The 16,932-nt window shown below is 43.5% G+C and overlaps 1 protein-coding gene across 1 annotated transcript; it reads right to left on the bottom strand.

The window, feature by feature from the left end:
• Positions 1-12,242: 12,242 nt before the first annotated feature.
• On the bottom strand, positions 12,243-13,475 carry LOC135489939 (piggyBac transposable element-derived protein 4-like). Its single transcript, XM_064775574.1, has one exon. It carries the CDS (start codon positions 13,473-13,475, stop codon positions 12,243-12,245), a length of 1,233 nt encoding a protein of 410 aa, XP_064631644.1.
• Between the last annotated feature and the right edge of the window lie 3,457 nt (positions 13,476-16,932).

Consider the following 16,932-nt stretch of genomic DNA (forward strand, 5'->3'; position numbering starts at 1 on the left):
ACTGACCTTTGTGGACCAACATTGAAACCATGGTAACCACTACACTCAGCTAGTTGCTTGAAACAGTTGTCATCTCTTCATGAGACACCTGTCGTCCTCAATACGAGACAGTGTATCATCTCCTAATGAGACAGCTGTCCCTCCCCATACGAGGCAGCATATACTCTGCTTGAGACAGTAATCATCTCTTAATAAGACAGCTGTCGTCCCCAATACGAGACAGTTTTTCCTCCACTTGATAGAGCTGTCATCTCCACATGAGATAGTATATTCTCCACTTGAGATTAAAAAATACTCCACTTGAGATTAAAAAATACTCAAGATGAGTCGCCCATTTCACCAGACCATGAGACAATGATCGTCTCCACTAGAGATGGCACTACTCGACATGAGACGAAACATAATGTCTCAAATGGAGACGAAAACGTCACGCCCTGCGGACAAGCTGTTTGAGATGCTTTTTGTCTCCATTTGAAATGGATATTTTTCTCTGTGTGCAAGGGTTTGATTTCACCCAGCACATCACTAAAAACACCACAGATTATGACTCAAAGTTAGACCTCGTCTTCACCAACACCGCCATATCACACGATATTAATCTGGTTGATGTCATAGACAATTATTGGTCGGATCATAAACTAATACTCGAGACTCAGCTCGAATACACCATGCCAGCAAAAACTAGTGAACCTGCCCACATTATATTTATTCATAACTCTTCTGTGTCATAGGACCAATAGCAATGGTCTGGTTATTGTGCCATGGTCTGGGAAGCCGTGTCTATTTCATTGACTAGTACCAAGGCCTTGTTCCATGAAGAACGACTGATAGCTAGGGTGGGCCCGTAATAATGCATTGTATGACTGATAAGGGATGAATACCACATAGGCCCTTTTAATCATTGGTCATTGAACTTGATGAGTCCAAATAGGACGAGACAAGACAAGAGTTACGTGTAGACAGGCTTTTATGATGTTTCGTGTTGGCACTTTTAGCAATGTTGATCTGGCAGAGAACTGAGGCAGTATGGAAGCCCCTGAGCCATTGAAAAAGAGAAAAAGAAGTTACAGTGTATCAGAAAAACTGCAGTATCTTAGAGATCTAGAAACGGCCCTAGCAAATGGGACAGTCATCAGCCTCCGTCAGTTTGCTGACCAACGACAGGATACCTGTGGAAACGTTTCGTAGATGAAATAGGGCCGAGCTGGAACTTGACATGCAGGAAAATAACGGTGCTGCACGTAAAGTGAAAGCTAAACTGGTTGGGCTGTGGCCAAATGTAGAAGATGACCTTCATCGATGGTTGCTGCAACAAAGAGAAAAACCACTGCCTGTAGCCGTTCATGACGTCCAAGAAAAGGCGATGGAGTTGTTTCCAATTAGATTGGACGCACTTGCGCAAGTTCGGCGCGAGGAAATTGAACAATCTATGCCAATTCTTCATCACTTTCGTGCATCAATCGGTTGGGTTCGCGACTTCATGAAAAGAAAGGACATTTCATTTAGGAAGGTGAACAAGAACACGACATGTCTTCCTGCGGATGCTGCTGCAAGAGTAAGGGTGTTCAGAGACAATGTTGCTGAAATCATTCAACAATTCGAAATTGTTCTACAATTCGTGTTCAACATGGACCAAACCTTCATACTTTTTGACTGTCGACCACTTTACACCTACAACACTAAAGCAGCCAAATCGGTTGATGTTAGAACATCCAAATCAAACACCAAATTAGGATGTACCGTGTCATTGTGGGTCACAGCAGATGGGGATAAGGGGCCGTCTCCAAATTGATTTCGTTTCAAACGCGTTTGAAACGGGCAAAAAGCGTTTATTCTAAAACGAATTTCAAACGAAAATCATCCGTTTATCAGCCGTTTATCAGCCATTTGAAAAGCGTTTGAAATCAAACGCACACCCCGAAACGCTCCCAAACGATCGCACGAAACGGATCTCAAACGCACGTCAAACGATTGTCAAACGAACTTCGTTTCAAACGAAACGATTGTCGAACGCACTTTGTTTCAAACGAACTGGAAACAAACTTCGTTTCAAACGAACGGAAAACGCACTATCAAACGGACTTGAAACGTACTTCGTTTGAAACGAAATTTGCACGAAATGCGCATGCGATGCTTTTATTTCATTCTTTCATTGATTATCTTGAAAGACGGATGTGTACTTCGCCCATTTATCTCTGTTATTTTCGATCCTTATCGGTAAGTCTAATTGAGATTCAACAGTTGCATCTAGAGAAATTTGCTTCTAATTGCTACCTTATCACTGTTTTTAGTACTCGGCCTATAAAAGCGCTTTTAAAGGCCTATCTTTTCACAGTCCTGCGACATCAGGGCCGATCGCATGTGTTGAATATCAATCCTAAATTCTCATTTCAAGTAGTTATGCTTGTATCAAGTAGGCCTAGGTCTATGACTAGAATTAAATTAGTACCGATTCGCGCACATCGATCTTGCGGTCGGCCCAGACATGACATGTATGGGGTACTTGTAAAACAAGAAACACAGAAACGAAACAGAAACACAGAAACGCAGAAACGAAACGCAGAAACGAAAATCAAACGGGTTTTCATAAAAGTTGGAATCAAGCGGCACCCGATACTTTCCTTGCCCAATCCGTTGTTATTGTCGTTTAAAAGTAAAATCTGAGGTTGGTGGGTTGCGGCCAGCCGGAATGCAATAGAGTTGTTGAGGGGATACATGGAGCAACTTGGGGGGGGGAGGGGGCGGCACGATATGGGTGAAGTCTTTTGAGGTGGTGGTGTAGTACTTTGGTAGGTTCGATTCGATTCCTACAGCATGTTATTTTAAATGAAGGTGCAGTGCAACATCTTGCCTTGTTGTGTTCAATTTACATGAAGTACCAGGATCATCCTACAAATCCCGTCTGATGCAGCACTAAATGCAAGGTACGGTACCAGTACATGGGTGAATCATTTCGACGTTATGTGAGACGTGAGAGACCAATTTTGGCGACTAGAATAGAGTAAAGTGGGGGGGGGGGGGGGCGGGCGGGCACTAGACTTGGACTTGGAGTAACTCAATCTTGCCTGCCCAGCTGCTGCCTGGGGCCGTTTTTGGTCAGGGGCACGATCAAGGCCGGATGCTGCCAATCTGCGCACACGTTGATGAGGCTAAAAGGGGTATTGGGAAATGAGCATTCCTCCTTCCATTCCGACTGAATACCAGTTTTAGTTACACCCGCGTTCGCGGCCACAACCATGGCAACAAGATGGAGTCTGCAGACACAGAAACGAAACGCAGAAACCAGTCTTGTGGCGAATTCTGGTTTCTGTGTTTCTGTTTCGTTTCTGTGTTTCTTGTTTTACAACTACCCGTATCAGACGATACCTATGTCATTTTATCATCTTACATTCACTATGTACGTGTTTAGCTGTGTGATGATGATGATGAATGTAGTAGGACGATGTTAAATTTAGCCTGATATTATAATGTTTGTATTGAGCATGTGTGACGTGGTACATCATGGAGGTGTAACTATATATGTTGGGAGGAAATGAATAATAGTTTTGACAATAGAATACGTTTCGTGTCATACTTATACCATTTAAAAATCAACCAACCCACCGCCCCACCAATCAACTCGGCGACGCACACTGTGTTTCCCTATCTTGTAAGAAACACAAATATATCACCCGATAGGTCGAACATAATAATTCAAGTACACGGCCCGACAGATCGTCCAACCGATGCTCTGGATAGGGGATTGTCACAAATCGACCACCCGACAGGCAGAAGATTAATCTTCACATGTTTACACGGCCCGACCAATCGACCGACCGATGCAGTAAACCTCCGTATACGCAGTATCACAAATCGACCACCCGACGGTAATGATCACTTTCACGACATTGCCAATAGATGCCGCGACGTGCCTCGCAAATCGACCAACCGACGCCCGATACGATCCATCGACAGCCTGCATACTAAGTGTATACATACGGTATATACATGGTATACTATGTTTCTTTTCCAATGTAGAATACTTTTTGTAAGGGATCCTGCAGTAGTGCCCAAAAAAGGAAGATTTAAGCATTAGGCACCCTTGAATAATTACGTCAAAACCATGCAAAAACCATGTAAGCACGCAAAACCTTGCAAAAACTATTACGCACCGTAACTTCGGCGAAAGATGCCATTTTGTACCGTTTCGGTAATCCTAAACAGCGTCCAGAAGCGTCCAGTAGGCCGGGATTTTGTCACTCACGCATACATTGTATAAAGCTCCGCCCCGTTATGTTTAAAAATAAACTTTATGCTCATGGCCGATCCCGCGAGCTGTCGAGTATGTTGAGCGAAGAAAACGGAGAACTGTGTGACGGTTGAAAGTAGGAATCAGAACTAAGAGCCGTAAATGCTTATCGATGATCTATCATGCCCATCTGACTGTTTGATTAATGAGCGTGTTATTTTGAGAAAGGAGCGAGCGAAATAGATCATTCGCGAAACGGTATAGCGAATAGACAGGGAGATCACTACACTACTTCCTTTTGCAATGTTGGGCAGATTCGTAAAATCGCCATACCTACGTGTGAATGGCTGTGGAGCAACTCGTCATCCCCTGGTGATGGACCCAAATTTGCTGAAAGCAAAGTTCACAGTTCTAGTTCAATACTTTAGTAATGCAGTGAAGACATGATGCTTTTCTACCTTCCCAAAAGCAAAATAATGTCACAACCTGCCCTACGCATTTCCAACAAAACAATACAACCCAGCTATAACATATGACCTATGAGATCTGAGACTCAACTACGAAACTCCTTGGGTTGGTAGGTCGGTCGGTCAGCGTTTTTCCGTTTTTTGCACAGGTCGTCATTTTCATGATTTTTACGATAACTCCAGCCGTTTGGAATTCGTTTGAACACAAACGAAAAGCGTTTGGAACGCGTTTGCTGACAAATGGCGCAATGCCGTTTTTGACGAAACGAAAACGAAACGCTTTTCTAAACGTTCTTCAAACGAATTTCAAACGCTCTTCAAACGAAGTTCGTTTGGGGTGAAACGAAATTGCGTTCGCTTTCAAACGCTTATGAAACGGGAAAAAAACGGTAGGGCCAGCGTTTGACAATCGTTTCAAGATCGTTTGGGTGCGTTTCTATTGTTCACATTTCAAACGAATTTCAAACGAATTTCAAACGATCTCAAAATCAATTTGGAGACGGCCCCTAAGTTACCTGCCCATATTACATTCCCACGTTGCGGCTTTGTGAGACAGTTGGAAGCACTCGAACAGCAGGATATTCCGGCTAATGTACGTTTCACTTCTTCTGATACTGGATGGATGAAGCAGGAAACCATTCGCCACTGGATAGAACACGTGTTTCAACCCCATGTCGAGGCCGACCACTGCGAACAGTTTCTCCTGCTTGTAGACCGCTACAGAGTTCACAGGACCGAGGAATTTGGAGGTGACATCACCGAGATGGGAGGGATCCTTGTAGAGTATTACATTTGTACCATCAGAGTGTTACATCTGAGACATAGCAATACAGATCTATGTTACATCGGATGCTGAGTAAAGTAGTTGTATCAGATATCACATCTTGTTGTCTCTGAGACTTTACATGGTACCAATAGTGGTCAAATTTCTCACCAAAAGGACTGATGTCATAAAAAGACACTATTGTGGTAACGGCCAGATATCTAGTGCATCTGTTGAGCTAGTCTAACAGACTGCATTGATGGTCTCTGCAGCAGACCAGAGCTACGAAGCAGGACTTGAATCTAGGTCAAAAGGGGGCGGATTCCTGAGTGCATTGCTAGTGTAGTGACACTGTGCATCTATGTACACATGAATGTACATTTCATCTCACTCTATAGGAAGTGCTCTCTGTAAACTTTTCAGTCATGGATCGTGCAACAAAGCATCCAGTTATGAGCTGGGATGCAAGTGACTTGGACCGTGAGTTCAAACGCTTTAAACAGCACTGTGAGTTCCAGTTTGGTGGACCACTAATAGTCCTGGAGCCAGGGGGTGTTTGCATGCATAAAAGGGCCCCACAATCACTCACCTGATTTTGATAAAGGACCACCTGGGACACCCATTGAGCGAGGGTGGACATTCTGAAACCCAGCAGTAAACCTGCTATTCATGGTTTTGTTGCGATTCCTCGTGCGCATAACCGCCGCCAAAATTAGGGGTAGGGGAAATTCAAATTGACCTAACGTCGTAAGGAAACAACCTAAGGTAACATATGACCACTCAACATGGAGCTTATAGTATCAGCTATATGATGAATGCAGAAGAAAAATGATTGGTTGAAGTTTAAGGTCACCAGAGGTCAAACTATGACGTAATTCGACCCTTGCTTAAAATCTGGACCCTTAAATATTAAAACAAGCCCAGAAATAATGTGAATGAAAGAATTATTCATTTATTGACCAATTCCAGTAGAGTACAATATAGGTAAGTTTTTAAAACCGATAGGGAGCAATAATCTTGTAGATTAACCACTTGGGGTCCGATTGAAATTGTAATGAAATTAGCAAAAATTAGCAAAAACCTGAAAACTACTATTCGGAAGCAATGGATAGGCTCAGGAGTGATGTAATTATATGGTGAGGTAGTGTTTTCATCTAAAATCACATGCATGTGTCTGATATATATTTTGTAGCCCAATAAACAATTACAGCTGGAGCATTTTGTAGAATCCATGGTGGGAAATCATCTGGGGAATCTCCACTTTGACCGCATGGCATCATGAAGCCACATCTCAGTTAGTAATGATATCATCAATTTTCATAGAAATCATGCCTTTTTAGGTGAGTAGATGGGATGCTAATACCATTATCTGATTGTACAGATTGCATAGAATATTAATTACATGAAATACTTTGTGTCTATAGACATTTAATAATGAAGAATATGCTACAGTGTACACATCCCTAAAGAATTTCCAAGATGTTCTGAATCAGTTGAAACAGTCTCACTTGCCTGTTGCATGTGATGAGGGGGTGTACCATATTGCCCGTGAGATCATTATGAACAACCCAAGTGAATTTACTAACTTAGTGTTGATTTTAGGTTCCTTCCATCTCATTAAGATAGTCATGGGTGCCATTGGAAAATACATTGATGGGTGTGGAGCTGAAACGATCTTCGTGGAGTCAAAGGCCTTTGGAAAGAATGTTGTCAAATCAGTGCTTGATGGAACACACTATACCAGGTCACTGAAGGGATTATTGTTGCTCTGTGAATCAATAGAAAGGTTGCAGTGGACAGAATTCTTCCGAACCAAAGGAGTGGAACCATACAGGAATAACCTTGAAATTCTTAAGCTGATGAAAGCTTCCGTGTCAGAAAAGAACAGGGAAGAAAGCAAACAACATTTACAGGCATTCATCTCAACCTCATCAAACATGATTGATGACTTCAATGCCTTCAGGTCTGAAAGCTGCGCGATGTCGGAGACATTTGCGTTCTGGGATCGGTTTGTCCAAATGGTGTGCGTCCTGAAAGATCTAGTAAGAGCTGATCGTGAGGGAAACTGGGACCTACACCTCCATAGTGTACAGGCAGTTCTACCCTGGTTTGCTGGATGTGACCGGATCAACTACCTCCGATGGGGATCAGTATACCTAGAGGATATGAGGAAGCTACCAGAAGATGCCCCATCGATATATGAAAACTTCAAGGCTGGAAAATTTGTCGTAAAGCGGACAGAAGGGCGATTCAACTGTGTGGGCGCAGACATGTGCCTTGAACAGACAATAAATCAATCCCAGAAGAGCGCAAGTGGCATTATCGGCAGTACAAAAAGAAAACAATTCGTTGCTCAGTGGGAGATCATATAACATGAGATGTTAGCTGTCGTTAACCTTCAGCGTGAAATCAGTGGTGTGACCACACCCAGCACGGAACTTCACGTGAACCATGAGTTCAATCTACCTGCCACACGAACCTACGAAGTCTTGATCCATGATATGATACAGTACATCAAGCAACATGAAAATCCAGCAATCATGTCCACAGAGGGAGACCACGATGAATAGCATACCCTTCACAACATCCTCTCCCAAGAAATCATGTCCAGCGAAATCCGTGACAACCTTCTCAATTTCCACACGAATTCCAGCACGAAGTACAGTACATTTCGCACTGAAAGGTTTGTGACTAAGCAAAGAACCATCTTTGATACCATTCACAGGAATAACTTGAAAACGTTCAAATCCATGAAGCCCAAGAAAAGCCAAAACCAAGCAAGAGACAAGGGGAGCAAAAAGCAATTAGCAGAGACTCAGAAGATCTTCGATATTGCCCGTGTCCGAGATTATGATATGAAGTATTTGTTGACGTTTGACCTGGTCGACAGCAGCTATCTCTTTGATGGGGATGGACTCATGAATAAACCCAACAAGAGTGACCTGTGCACTGAATTAGAGAAACAGCTTAACAAAAATGACTATCTCCCACCATCAAAATGGAAGCAGGCAAACACTGCCAGCATCATTAGTGATGGGTTGCCTACGCCGCATGCGCTTAGCCTCAGTGAAAACCTTTGGTGATCTTTGCACACACTTTTTGGATATGACACATGGACTTTGCAGCAATTCGAACCGCATCGACTTTGTTTTTGACACATACACAGAGGGCTCTGTGAAAGACAGTGAAAAAGCAAGGAGATGTAGCTGCAGTCCCATCGACCTGAATGTAATGTATGGAGAGACCCCTTTACCAGTTACTATGGACGCCTTTTGGGCATCATCCACTAACAAAGTCAAGGTACAAGGGTTACTTCGAAGCCACATCTTAGGCAACCCTAAGGCGGGGACAGATGTAGTAGTCAGTGCGATGGGTCTATCTTCTGAAATTGAACCATGCAGGGCTATTTTTAGTGACTGACATAACAGTACCTGATTTAGCTGTTGACATCGAAGAGGCAGATGTGAGGATGATACCACATGCTCTGCATGCTGTCAATTGCGGGGCAACCAGAGTTGTCTTGCTATCAAATGACACAGATGTCATGGTCCTTGGATTGAATTACTGGAGCATTTTGAAAGGACATGGATTGAAAGAACTATGGATTAGGGCTGGTGTGGGGAATACCACAAGGTATATACCCCTCCATACCTTGGCCAATAGGTTTGGCACAGATATCTGCAAGGTCCTTATACCACTTCATTACCTTACTGGCTGCGATTCAACAAACAAATTTGGTACAAAAGCTGCTGGTCTCAAGGCAAATCCAGGTCATTATCTCCGAGACTTTGGAAAGGACCCAACTAACATCGACCTTGGCTTAGTAGAAGAATATCTTGTCAATGTTTACAAAGCAGGCACGCCATGTAAATCGATGGATGAGCTCAGGTACCACCTCTACCACCACAGCAAGAAAACAATCTTGGAACTACCCCCTACCACCCATTCAACCAAAGGACACATCCTCAGGGCGTTCTATGGCACGTACCTGCAGTTACACTGTTTAGATAGTCCACAGCTAGATCCCCGAAGCTTTGGGTTCAGCCAAGAAGACGGCATCACGCAACCGGACCGACTTCAGATCTTGCTCCCAGATGACTTCCCGATGCCATGTAAATGCACATCCTGTGCTACCAAACGCTGTCCTTGCAGACAAGGTGATATAAAGTGTTGCCCCTACTGTAACTGTCAGGCATCAAATAAGGGCTGTAAGAACCCTGCAGGCTGATCATTTCCCAATGAACTCAACACCCCCCCCCCCCCCCACCCCGTCTATACCTATGAACCGAAAAAGTCTTTAATATTAGCTTTTTGCATTGCTAAACACCTTTCACTTTGGTACAGAGGAGTTTTATATCATGTATATACACCACATCATCACTGTTAGTGAGTTTAACATTTTGCCAAAGTATGGCAGTTTTTATTCATTTTTGCTAATTTCAGTACAATTTTAATCGGACCCCAAGGGGTTAATCTACAAGATTATTGCTCCCTATCGGTTTTAAAAACTTACCTATATTGTACTCTACTGGAATTGGTCAATAAATGAATAATTCATTCATTCACATTATTTCTGGGCTTGTTTTAATATTTAAGGGTCCAGATTTTAAGCAAGGGCCGAATTACGTCATAGTTTGACCTCTGGTGACCTTGAACTTCAACCAATCATTTTTCCTCTGCAATCATCCTATAGCAGATACTATACGCTCCATTTTGAGTGGTCATATGTTATCTTAGGTTGTTTCCTTACAACGCTATGTCAATTTGAATTTCCCCTACCCCTAATTTTGGCGGCGGTTATGTGCACGAGGAATCGCAACAAAACCATGAATAGCAGGTTTACTGCCGGGTTTCAGAATGTCCACCCTCGCTCAAATGGTGTCCCAGGTGGTCCTTTATCAAAATCAGGTGAGTGATTGTGGGGCCCTTTTATGCATGCAAACACCCCTTGGCTCCTGCACTATAAATGCGAAAAACGAAAGGGAAAAAGTGAACTATCTGATGACGTACATGGGCGATAAAGGGCGTGAAATCTACAACACGTTCACTTGGACTCCTGCTGTAGCAGCAGATCCACATAACCATGTAGCTGCAGTTCCGGCAGAAAATCACACGCTAAATGAGGTCTTCACTAAATTTGAAGCCTATGTGAAACCAAAACGGAACCAAATACGTGCAACTGTGAACTTTCATCGCCGCAAGCAAAAAGCGGAGGAAAAATTCGACAATTTCGTGACGGATCTACGTGTTCGAGTAAGCTTCTACATTGTCCATAATAATTCTACTCCTCTACTTTCAGGCAGAGTAAGTCAGGCCCTAGGGACGATCCAGAGAATAAACAAGGTAAGTAAACCGAAGGTAAGTAAACCAAAACCTACTAAACAGTCGGAGATGAAAAGTAAGGACTTGAAACTGGAAGACATGTATCCTCAACTGAAGAAGGCAACGGGGACGTTTCCAGGAGTCTACTCCCTGAAGATAGATCCTACAGTTCCTCCAGTTGTCCACCCGCCAAGAAAACAGCCCAAATCATTGACAGAAAGAATAATTGCAAAGTTACGAGAGATGGAAGCAGAGGGACCCATAACAGGTGTAGATGAGCCGACCGACTGGGTAAGTTCGATGGTCACAGTCGTAAAAAACGGGAAAGTTAGGATATGTATAGATCAAAAGGATTTAACCCTTTCCAGACTGGGCCTTACCCTGGCCCCAGACTGAAGCCTTTTTAGCCTAAATTGGCTAAAAATTTCAAACCAGGATTTCTCAAAAACTACACTATAGAATATCATGAAACCAAAAGGAGTTAACAGAAAAGGGATGAGGGTTCTGAAAAAAAATTTGTTTTGGGGGTGGGACCTCTGTTGAGGTCACGTGACCAAGATGGCCACCGGCTGGGCTGCCGCAGACTCATTTTTTCCCCCTCAAACTGCTCTAACTCTGTCAATTCCCATTGTATTTCAATAAAATCAATTTTATATGATAGGTATGTGTCTCTTCTTTGATTTGAGTGCAAATATACATACCTAATAGTCATTACTGACTATTAGGGGAGCTTCCAAGATGGTCATACCTGGGCTTTTCACTGGTGTTTGAGTGAAACCTTTTTAGCCTGAATTGGCTCATAATTTCAAACCTAGATATCTCAAACACTACTCTATAGAATGTCATGAAACCAAAAGGAGTTGACAGAAAACAGATGAGGGTTTTTAAAAAAAAATTTTTTTGGGGGGGTGGGACCTCTATTGAGGTCACGTGACCAAGATGGCCGCCGGCCGGGCTGCCGCAGACTCATTTTTTCCCACTCAAACTGCTCTAACTCTGTCAATTCCCATTGTATTTCAATAAAATCAATTTTATATGATAGGTATGTGTCTCTTCTTTGATTTGAGTGCAAATATACATACCTAATAGTCATTATTGACTATTAGGAGAGCTTCCAATAAAGTCATACCCGGCTTTTCACTGGTGTTTGAGTGAAACCTTTTTAGCCTGAATTGGCTCATAATTTCAAACCTAGATATCTCAAACATTACTCCATAGAATGTCATGAAACCAAAAGGAGTTGACAGAAAACAGATGAGGGTTTGTAAAAAAATTTTTTTTTGGGGGGGTGGGACCTCTATTGAGGTCACGTGACCAAGATGGCCGCCGGCCGGGCTGCCGCATATTCATTTTTTTCCCTTCAAACTGTTCTAACTCTGTCAATTCCTAATGTATTTCAATAAAGTCAACTTTATATGAAAGCTGTGAGTCTCTCCTGTCATTTGAATGCAAAACTACTCACCTAATAGTCATCATTGTCTATTAGGGGGTCTCCAGAATAGTCAACTTCAGTATGGTAAGCTTCAAAGCAGTCCCTGTCCACGTGTAGTCCCGGGTGTGATGGACAATTTTTGCACACCATCACTGTTTCCAATGGTTTGCCAGATGGTCCTCTTAGGCCCCTAGCATAGCAAACTTTACAGTTCTTTGTTTTCCTCCGCTTTCCACTGGGTACAAATCCTCTGAGGACAGGAAAATGACGTCCGGTAAGTCGGTGCACGGTCTCCTCCCGAATGACAAGTTTGTTCAGCTTGGGACTTGATGTCAGTAACATGGCTACAACATCATGCAAATAGTTCAGAAAAGGAGTTTTTTTTCCTTGCTGAAGATTGTACAACTTGTTTGCACTGAGGCAGTTTTGCATTATCATGTGGAAGGCAACCTTCTTGTACCATTTGTACGATTTTCTGCACGTGTGAAATCCATGTAGTTGTTGGTCCATCATGTCGACACCTCCCATCTGCTGGTTATACTGCAGGACGCATGTCGGTTTGATCACATCATTCCCTGCTCTGTCTTTCTTTCCAGTGGGACCAGTATCAGCAGCTGTTGCAGTGCTCAACAAGTGTACAATCTTAGGCTTGCCTGTTGACTTGTCTTTGAGAGCACGGAACTTTACTGCCAAGACATGTTCATCATTACATCTGTAGAATATTGATTGTCCCTTCTCAATTCTGTCAGTAGCCAAGGCCTTAGGAAAGTTTTTCCTGTTTGATTTGACAGTTCCGATGACATAGGTTCCCCTAGCTAGAAGCCAGGCTGCAAGATTTGGTGAAGTATAGTAATTGTCTAGGAAGATGCACCGCCCAGCATTCAAATGTGGTTCTATCAGAGTGGCAACTATGGTTTCTGTAGTTGACAAACCCTGGATTTCTGGCAATCTAATACCACAGTAGATTTCAAAGTCTAGCAAGATACCATTACTCGTACAGAGCTCATAAAACTTGACCCCAATCCGAGATCTCTTTGTCTTGATATATTGTTTGAAGGCCAAGCGTCCTTTGAACAACAGGAGAGATTCATCAACACAAATATTTTTGCCTGGCTCGAATGCTCGTTGACAATTTGCCTTCAAACAGTCAATCAATCTACGAATCTTATAGAGTCTATCCCTGTCTGGATCATCTTGGTTGTAGTGCGTATTGTCATTGAAGTGCAAAAATCGTAAGATGGCCTTGAATCGATCCCTTGGCATAGTTGCACTAAAAATTGGACAATTGAATAATTCGTCACGACTCCAGTACATGCTTATTTCTGGTTGGTGGTGAATTCCCATCAGGAGAATTACACCCAGGAAAGTTTTCATATCATTCACACCCACTGGGGTCCAATCAAAAGCTTTCACACCATTTCGAATGTCATCCCGATACTTCTCCTTGAACTGATCAGCACAACGATTAGTCTCCTCCACCATGATATCTATCTATCATCTCGTTGCTAATGTAAAGATGAAAAAAATCCATGACACCTGGATCATTACCCATTCTAACCTTTATCCTCTCTCGGGCAGCCATTGGGACAACTGTAGGTTGAAAATCATTATTAGCAAGGACCCATTGCCACTCTGGTTCACGTTGTCTTCTGGCCCCACCACGCCCACGCCCACGCCCACGACCTCTGCCTTGTACATTTGCCTGGTTACCTGCACCCCCAGCAACAGCAGCAACCTGAGGTGGGGCAGGAAGTGGTGCAGGTCCTTGCGCCTGAGCTTGAATAGGTTGGGCTTGAGCTTGAAGAGGCTGGGCTGGAGGTGGGGCAGGAAGTGGTGCAGGTCCTTGAGCCTGAGCTTGAATAGGTTGGGCTTGAGCTTGAAGAGGCTGGGCTGGAGGGGGGGTGGGTGGGGCAGCATGTCCCTGAGAATTGTCACTTTCATCATCACCGGAAGGCTGGTAGTCGGAGCCATCATCATAATCAGATGGATCAGAGTCACCATGGTGCCCTAATATCATGTCATCATCACTGGACACATCCATGGCCATGAAAACAGGACTAGGGGGACGTGGACGAGCAGCAATCCCTCTACCAAGAGTTCCTCCACGAGTACGGGCGCGGGCACCACCACCACGAGTACGAGCAAGCCCTTGGCGTAGTTGTCCATGTCCTAAAACAGGGGGGGGGGGCAAATGTAGGAGGAGTCCCTACAGTCACACTTGGACCAGCAGTAACTGGGGCGATAGTTGGGGCCTGTATTGGAGCAGGCATAGGCCCAACAACAGCCTGATTAGCATCATCATTATTGTCACTGGAATCATAGTCTGACAGTTCAGCATGTGCATGCATAGTACCATTGTCTGACCTCAAAAGTGACCCTGAGCCGGTATTTTCAAGGTCTAACTCGTCATCAGAGTCATAATCTACACCTGAACTATCGTTTCCAGCTTCTTGATACACTAACGATTCACCTAAGTCCAAATCTTCATCTCCAGAATCCTCCTGACTGTCCAAAACGAAAGCTAATGCTTCGTTCAAATCGAAACGTGCACGCTTGTTGCCTCGCGCCATAGCTGCAGACGATATGTACACAACATGTGGCGAATACACTAGAAGCACGGGAAACACATTCGAGACGGTGCTGCACCACACGGAATTCAACTAAACTACGCAGGATTGTTTTTAAATCAATTTTAAGTCATCCCGTATGTGCGACGGGATGCGTCAGAAACGATGGTATTTTATCCCGTATGTACGACGGGATGCGTCGTGAAAGGGTTAAACAAAGCCATTAGAAGAGAACACTACCCCATCCCGACGGTCGAAGAAATCGTAGCGAAATTCCCCAATGCAACCAAATTCTCGGTACTTGATGCCAAAGCAGGCTTCTCATAGATCCCACTTGATTACGAATCAAGTCTCCTGACAACCTTCAATACACCAATTGGAAGATTCCGTTGGCTGCGTCTCCCACAATGTATCAAATCAGCTCCAGAAATATACCAAAAGATCATGGACAAAACCTTAGAAGGTACAGGGGTAGCAAGCATTATGGATGATATTTTTATCGGCGGAGATCAGAAAGAACATGATTCAATGTTAGATAGAGTTGTCGAGAGGGGAATAAAAAACAATGTGAAGTTTAACTTCGACAAATCACAGATTGACAAGGAAGAAGTGAAATTCAGGGGTCACATGGTTACAAAGGATGGTCTTGGACCAGACCCCGACAAGGTAAGAGCCATAACAGAAATGCCCACTCCACAATCAAAAGAAGAAGTGAGGCGATTCTTGGGGATAATCCAATATGTAAGTAAATTCTTACCAAACAAAAGTACAGTAGATGCTCCATTGCGCCACACGAAGAAGGATTTAGACTTCCACTGGGAATAGCCACACCAGAAAGCCTTCGATGAACTGAAGAGACTCTGTACTTCAGCTCCAATTCTGGAGATTTACGACCCCAAGAAAGAACACACAATACAGTGTGATGCAAGTAAGTTAGGTCTAGGGGGAGTATTACTACAAGAAGGTAAACCGGTAGCCTACACATCACGGGCATTATGAGACCCAGAGACTCGGTACTGGCCGATAGAGTTGGAAACCTTGGCAATAGTGCACAGCTGCAAGAAATTCCATTACTACGTTTATGGTAAGCATATAAATATAGAGAGTGACCACATGCCACTACAGCACATATTTGCCAAACCACTGTTGTCCGCACCTGTACGGCTACAAGCTATGATGCTAGAACTCCAACCATATGACCTCACGGTAACGTACAGTAAAGTACCCATTGGAGATACTTTGAGCAGAGCAACACTGAAAGATGACGAGCCAGATATGAAACGAATGGATGTGAACATGGTCGATTATATTGCGGTGAGTACAGAAAGGTACATAGAATTCCAAGGTAAGACAGCCTAAGAGCTCAATTGCCTTCAACAGATAATCCATAAAGGATGGCCAGATAACAAATGGGACGCGCCACATGCTGTTAGAGAATATTGGGCAGTTAGAGACGAATTGACCATAACAGATGGAATCATCTACAGGGGAATGCGAATAGTCGTACCTCCAACAATGCGCAAAGATATGTTGAGACAGCTGCATGAAACTCATCAGGGCATAAACAAGACGAAGAGACGAGGCAGAGAAGTGATGTACTGGGCAGGCATGGCCAAACAAATTGAAGACATGGTAAGAGACTGCCCAGAGTGCAATGAAAACCAAAAACTGCTGTCAAATGAGCCAATGATAGGCACAAAGACACCAGAGCTACCATGGATGAAACTCGCAGCTGACATATTCCACTGGGAAGGTAAGGACTATATCCTTCTCATTGACTACTTCTCCAAGTATATTGAGGTGGGCCAATTGAACAACCTCACAAGCAAACAGCTAATAGAGGTATTCAAAGCACTGATATGCCATCACGGAATCCCACAAATTCTCAGGGCAGACAATGGTACACAACTTGTTTCCAGTGAATTTGAAAATTTTCTGAAAGAATATGGGATCAAACTGGTAACCTCATCACCCAGATACCCAATGTCAAATGGAGAAGCTGAATGAGCAGTTCAGACTGTGAAGCAACTTTGGTGTAATACCAAAGACAAACAACTTGCTCTACTGGATTACAGAGCAACTCCCCTTGGAGAGTTGTGGACTCTCACCATCACAGCTTCTGGACAGTAGACGCTACAGAACAAACTATCAAT

The sequence above is a fragment of the Lineus longissimus genome, chromosome 6, assembly GCF_910592395.1.
Source record: "Lineus longissimus chromosome 6, tnLinLong1.2, whole genome shotgun sequence".
NCBI lineage: Eukaryota > Metazoa > Nemertea > Pilidiophora > Heteronemertea > Lineidae > Lineus > Lineus longissimus.

Coding starts and splice junctions, on each gene's coding strand:
- LOC135489939 (XM_064775574.1), bottom strand. CDS start 13,475: ATGCCAAGGGATCGATTCAAGGCCATCTTACGATTTTTGCACTTCAAT.